Source organism: Rhamphochromis sp. 'chilingali' (assembly GCF_963969265.1).
Source record: "Rhamphochromis sp. 'chilingali' genome assembly, chromosome: 21".
Lineage (NCBI taxonomy): Eukaryota > Metazoa > Chordata > Actinopteri > Cichliformes > Cichlidae > Rhamphochromis > Rhamphochromis sp. 'chilingali'.
In genome coordinates, this window is record NC_137949.1 from 3055329 (window position 1) to 3061328 (window position 6000).

General features: G+C 41.2%; 1 protein-coding gene across 2 annotated transcripts in view; it reads left to right on the forward strand.

The window, feature by feature from the left end:
• Positions 1 to 5150, forward strand: part of syne3 (spectrin repeat containing, nuclear envelope family member 3) — a 73048-nt gene extending 67898 nt beyond the window's left edge. Inside the window, exon 18 of one of the 2 annotated variants that reach the window (XM_080871184.1) lies at positions 2271 to 5150. In XM_080871184.1, the coding sequence (XP_080727310.1) occupies positions 2271 to 2456 (186 nt within the window). In that variant the 3' untranslated portion in view covers positions 2457 to 5150. The remainder of the gene's footprint in view (positions 1 to 2270) is intronic. The other variant, XM_080871185.1, reaches the window with a different exon arrangement.
• Positions 5151 to 6000: the final 850 nt, after the last annotated feature.

Genomic DNA, 6000 nt, shown 5'->3' on the forward strand with positions numbered 1-6000 from the left:
AGAAGGCCAGCAGCAGCTTCTGGTCTAGGTTATTGTTCATCGTGACATGGAGGAAGTGCAGCTGCTGCTGGGCCTTTTTTACCAGGGCATTGTTGTTGTGGGTCCAGGTGAGATTGGTGGAGTTGTGGGTGCCCAGAAACCTGATGGTGGAGACAAATTCCACTCGTTTTCCATTTATAATGAGAGTGGAGTGGACCTGTTTTTACCTCCTGAAGTCCATTGTGAGTTCTTTTGTGTTGAGGACATTCAGCTTCAGGTTATTTTCTGAGCACCAGCAGGACAAGGTCTCTTCATCTGCTCCGTACCCTCTCTCATCTCCATGAGAGATGAGCCCAACCACAGTGGTCACCGGCATATTTGTTGATATGACATTGGTTGGGTGGGTTGGTGTACAGTCATATGTGTACAGGGCATACAGTAGGAGTCTGAGAACGCAGCCCCGAGCATGAGTCAGGGAGAAGTAGAACAGCCTGGTGAGGACCCCTGCCGGTTGGTCCGTGCAGGCTTTAACCACAGCTCCTGGGATGCTGTCAGGGCCAGCAGCTCTCCTGGGGTTCACTGCTCTCAGTCACCTCCTGACCTCATGCTTCTGGAGGGAGAAGGGGGAGGTGGGGGGCAAGGGGAGTGGGGGTTGGGTGGTCTCAAATCAAGCAAAGAAGCTGTTGAGCTCCTGTGCAAGTTTGAGGCCCCTGTCGGGGGTTGGAGGGGGTCTGCTCTTTAGAGTTGGTGAGGGCTTGGCATTCAGGCCAAAGAGTTCAATGTTTGTTTCATCAGACCAGAGAATTTTGTTTCTCGTGCTTTGAGAGTCCTTCTGACAAATAGGCTGTCATATGTCTTTTACTGGGGAGTGGCTTAGCACTGGCAACAATACAGTCCTGGTTGGTGGAGTGCTACAACATTGTAAAGAAGAGTGGACCAAAGAAACGTCCAAATATCTTTTTTAACAGTAATAGCCACATATTGGAAAAGCCTTTCAGACAGCTGCAGTGCTATTACATTTACTCAGTTGCAGTTATTGTCCTGAAGGAGCTGCTGTTATTTGAGGGTTGGTTTTTTTCCAGAAAGTTGAAAAAATGGTAACTAGTGACCATAATCTATACACTATTTTTCCATTGACAAATATTTCATTGAGTAAAAACCATAAAATGTGAATCTAAACACAACACAATGATGCCCGACACAAAACCATTGTGGCTCATTAGGCATTGTGCATATTCTCATAATCATCATCATTATCAAAGACTTCATTCCAGTTCATTAATGCGTTTTCTATCAATTTGTCCCTCAGCCATCTGTATGTATTGTTATTAGTAAAGTGCACAGAGATCTGACGTGAGGAAGTACAACAATGGTGTATTTTGGGAAGTTTTATTTGTACTACACACCAATACAAAGCATCTTAAATATTTTTCTGCCTTTTTCCTGGTATTACACTGTGTAGACCTCAGTTTTGTTGTTTTCACATTGCCACCAGTGAGGCTGGTGATACAGTGTTCAGAAGGTGAAAGATGGATGTAGGCGGTAAACATGATTCACAGAATAACAAGTCTGAGAAAAAAGAGGCAGAGGCCTGAGCTGAGTCATTTTGCTCTGGTATGTGTTGTTTCTGACTGTGTGACTGAGCTGTCTTCTGCTTTCTGCTTGCAATGGTGCAGATTTCCTTGTTGAACAGGTTTTCTCTTTTTAAGAGCTGATGAATGATCACAGAACTATATCATTGTTGTCATTCACGTTATAGATGCTAATAAAAACACTGTAGAGATGAATAAAACATGGTTTTGATTGCTGTGATATCGACTTTTTTTTTTATATTGTTTTTGTTTATTTTTAACCAGGCATGATGACTGATGGTGCAGTGTTGTTATCAAGTATTGCTAGCAGCCTTGGGTAGCTTGGTTAGCAAGCAGTATTCATGAACTGCAAATGTGCTGCCTAACAAAGTTAAAAAGAAGAAATATTAGAATTTCACCAAAATTTACGGGTAGACTTGGACATGCTATTGCTCCATTACAGAGGCACCAGCAATGCAATTGCATGGGACATTGCTATTAGCAACTAGCTACAACTGCTTTTTTCAGTCAAAGTAACCCAACTTTAAGCTCTGAGAGTTCCAAATGGATTAATTAAGAATAGGCCAGAAGCATTATTTGTGCTGGGCAGCAAGCACACTTTTTAGTGCTGTATAGTTGGTCATTTTAACATGTGTCAATGGGGATTCATTTGTTTGATTAACTATGTGTTCCAGTAACCCTGTATTACTTCTTCATCAGCAGAAACCTGGACTGCTGCAGCGGGTTTGTCGGTTGGCTCTTCCTCTGTGGCTCCTCTTCCTCGCTCTGCTGCTCCTGGCCTTCTTGCTGCCCCTCATGGATGAAGGCAATAGCTGCTCTCTCTCTAACAACTTTGCCCGATCCTTCAACATCATGCTCCGCTACGAAGGACCTCCACCCACATAGGAGATTTCCTGACAACAGAAAACTCTATGATGGGCTGTGGATTATGTAGGAAATGTTGACTTGATTACCTAAGACCCGGCATTCCCCTGTGATTGAAGATCATATGTAACTGTACTAGAACCACAGAGCTGGTCTACCCAAACTTCAGATCAGTCTAAAGTCTGCAGTGCATATCTCTCTGTGACAGATCTAGTCTAAAAGAATAGTGCAACCTAGAGCATCGTGTGTATGCAAACAACATTTTGCATTCTGCACTGCATGGTTAAATGTCTTCTAAGGTTTTTTCACTATATGAAACCATGATCTCTTAACCATGTGTAAAACTGCCCATCACCATTAGAAGTATTAATTGGCACATCAGTCATTCTTAATATTATCATTTACAGATGTGAAGTGTCTATGAAGACAGGAGAAAGCTTAACATCTATAAAATACAAGTCCTGACATGCTTTTGAGTTTGAGCTTGGGACTTTTAGATTCGTTCGATTCTTTTATTTATTTATTTTCATTTAGTATCATTTTTACCAGACTCACATAAATCTAATTTTCTTACTTTGAAAATTTGAGGAGACGTGGATCAGTGCTTGTTTGATTGGAGACTGATTATCAGCTGACTGGAATTGTTTTAGTTTGACCATTTAAATCCACCAAAGAGAGATTTAGAAATTACAACATGATAAGCCAAAGTCACAGTTCATACATAGAATTGTTGAACAAGAAGGCTGAAACCAAAGACTATAGCAGCAATGCTAGACACGGTACTTTGGCATTTATACATTTTAAATGACAAATATCTTACCATATTTCCTCAAATAAACCCTTGTCGCAATTTAAAAGCTTTATTTCTGATGGTTGCCAAAGGTTGAGTCAACAGGAATATTAAAGGCTCAAAGTAGAGCCTTTATAGTTAACAAAAAAAAAGCCCTGTAAACAAATTCGAGGTTTGTCCACTGAAGCTCCAGGACTTTTATCGTCACTTAGAACATTTTTATTATATTTGCAGACAGTCTGGGTTTTTTTTTCCCGTTTCAATATGCTTACTGTTTGCTTGTGTTTTGAAGTTGTGACATCATCAGTGCAGCTGACTACAGTTCCTGTGTTGATCATCATGCTGATGCTCTGCTCATCTACGTAAAGAGTAAAGGAGAAGCTCCTGGTGACTCTCTGATACCTGTCATGGCCACTTTTCACAGTAATGCATTCCCTTAATTTGTCATAAAAGCAGAATAGCTAAATGTGGTCACTGTTGGAGTAAATACAGTAGTTTGGATTAGACCGCCCTTGTATTCTGACTTCTGGGGAGGAACATGGACTCTTTAATACTGTCTTAAAAAGTCTCCAGGTCATGCTATGCTTATCTAGTTCCATTTGTCTTATCTGTTTCTTAGGACAGCATCTGAAATAACTGAGAATGAGAGGGAGCAGGCCATTGCAGTCGATCAAAGAAGTGGGCGTTGCTTGTAATAAAGAACAAAAGAGTCTATAGCTCAGTGCACTGATGATGTCAGAATAGAGTAAAATGTGCCAAAGGGTGGATGGGTATTCCTGTTGCCGGCCAAGTGTTCATGTTTAATGACGTATCGAGCTGGAAATCACTTCTCTCCTGATTTAGATTTTTATGTAATTTCTCAGAATTTATTTACATTTATCAAGTGGCAAGCACTGCTGAAGTGTGTAAAGTGTACATTCTAGTCCAACTTTGAACATATTTGACATTTCTAAAAAATAAATGGTGAAACCTGACTAAACAGTAAAACTGTATACCCCTCTGACTTCAATAGAAAAGTCTTGATCTCAGTTCGTGATTTGTTACTTTATGTACTATCATATCAAGGTTACAACAAGAACCTGGTTACAATATGAGGCTCGCCGTGTGTACAGAGTCATCTAGTGTTTATAACATATTTTTGGTTATGAAACCTGGAAAAAAAATGTGGGCCACATGCCACAAAGGCCTACTTTTTCTGGTATGCTATGAACCCAGTGTCACCCCTGACAATGTCAAGTTTGAACTTTCACTGTGGTTCACACTGGTTTATCAGTGGTGATTAAACAAAAGCAATGGACAGAGTTTTTTATTTGTTTTTTTTCTTCTGTCACTTATTTGAGTGATCAACAATATATTTGCTTCATGTAGCAGCTTTACACAAAAATTAAGAAAATATGTACTACATAAAAGTAAAGGCATCCAGTTACAAAGCCTTAAAGATTGGATTGGCTGTATTTGGCACCACGCATACAGTATACGAGTTACATAGTAACACAACGCATACGTGTTTCTATCATGTGTGTTGCATTGTATGCTGAATCAAGAATAACTTGTGTGGCATTGCTCCTTGCTGCACTGTTCTACTCAGTCCTATGATATGTATGCATGTATCCCTTTCGAAAAGCCTATGCAATGCCTGTCTCAAATCCCATAATCCAACCGTATGCATTTATTAATAATTTATGCAACATGTCCAATGACTTGCATCTCTTGAGCACAGCTGGTCTTTCAGCAACAGAGAGGGTAGAATATATGTTATGCAAACTTTCCTCAGATGGATGTATTCATTGTGAAGATGCAGGTAAACTCTGACATGTAGGATTTACATATTGTTACATTATAGAATAGTGAAGGAAGAAGTGCTTCATATTATTCGACAATGCTTGTATTTAACCGGTTTTTTATTCTGTTATTAAATATTTTGTGAGGAATCATTGTGTGGTTTGGTTGGTTTTTTTTTTTGTATTGGGTTGAATATTCGATTAATGCTACCAACAAAGTGCCTGTATTTTTCCACTGACGTGAACATAAGAGGATTGGATAATTAAATGGGGTTTAATTTATACAGCGCCAAATCACAACAACAGTTGCATCAAGGCGTATTGTAAGGTAGAGCCTACATAAGAGATATACAGAGAAAAACCCAACAATCATATGACCCCCTATGAGCAAGCACTTTGGTGACAGTGGGAAGGAAAAACTCCCTTTTGACCGGGAAAAACCTCCAGCAGATCCAGGCTCAGGGAGGGGCGGCCAACTGCCGCGACCGGTTAGGGTGAGAGAAGGAAGACAGGATGTCGCAGGGGTGTGGTGGGATGGTGCCAGGGAGGTGAAGTAATCACACTGGAGGGGAACGGATGCGTGCTGGCAATGGTGGTCCGAGAACAGTTTGTGGATGGCCTGCCCAGGGAAACAGTGCGCTGGCTCCATTGCCACAGACCGGTGAGCTTGGAAGCCACGGTTACCCTTGTGAACGATCACCTGGCTGCCTGGCCAGAGGGAGTGGTGAGCCGTAACCACCTCCTGTGCCAGCACTGAGGAGGAAGCCTCCTGGGCCTGCCACTGCAGAGCGTACACTAATCCATTTACCTCCACTCTTCTTCCCCAGGGCCCTGAGGTGACAAATTGTTCAGAAAGAATTGACTGAAATGCTGAAAATGGGAGTTATAGAAGAGTTGCACAGTGCTTGCTGTAGCCCCATAGTTTTAGTTATGAAGAAAGATGGGTCTAAATGGTTCTGTGTCGACTACCTCAAGTTAAATGAAGTGTCACGAT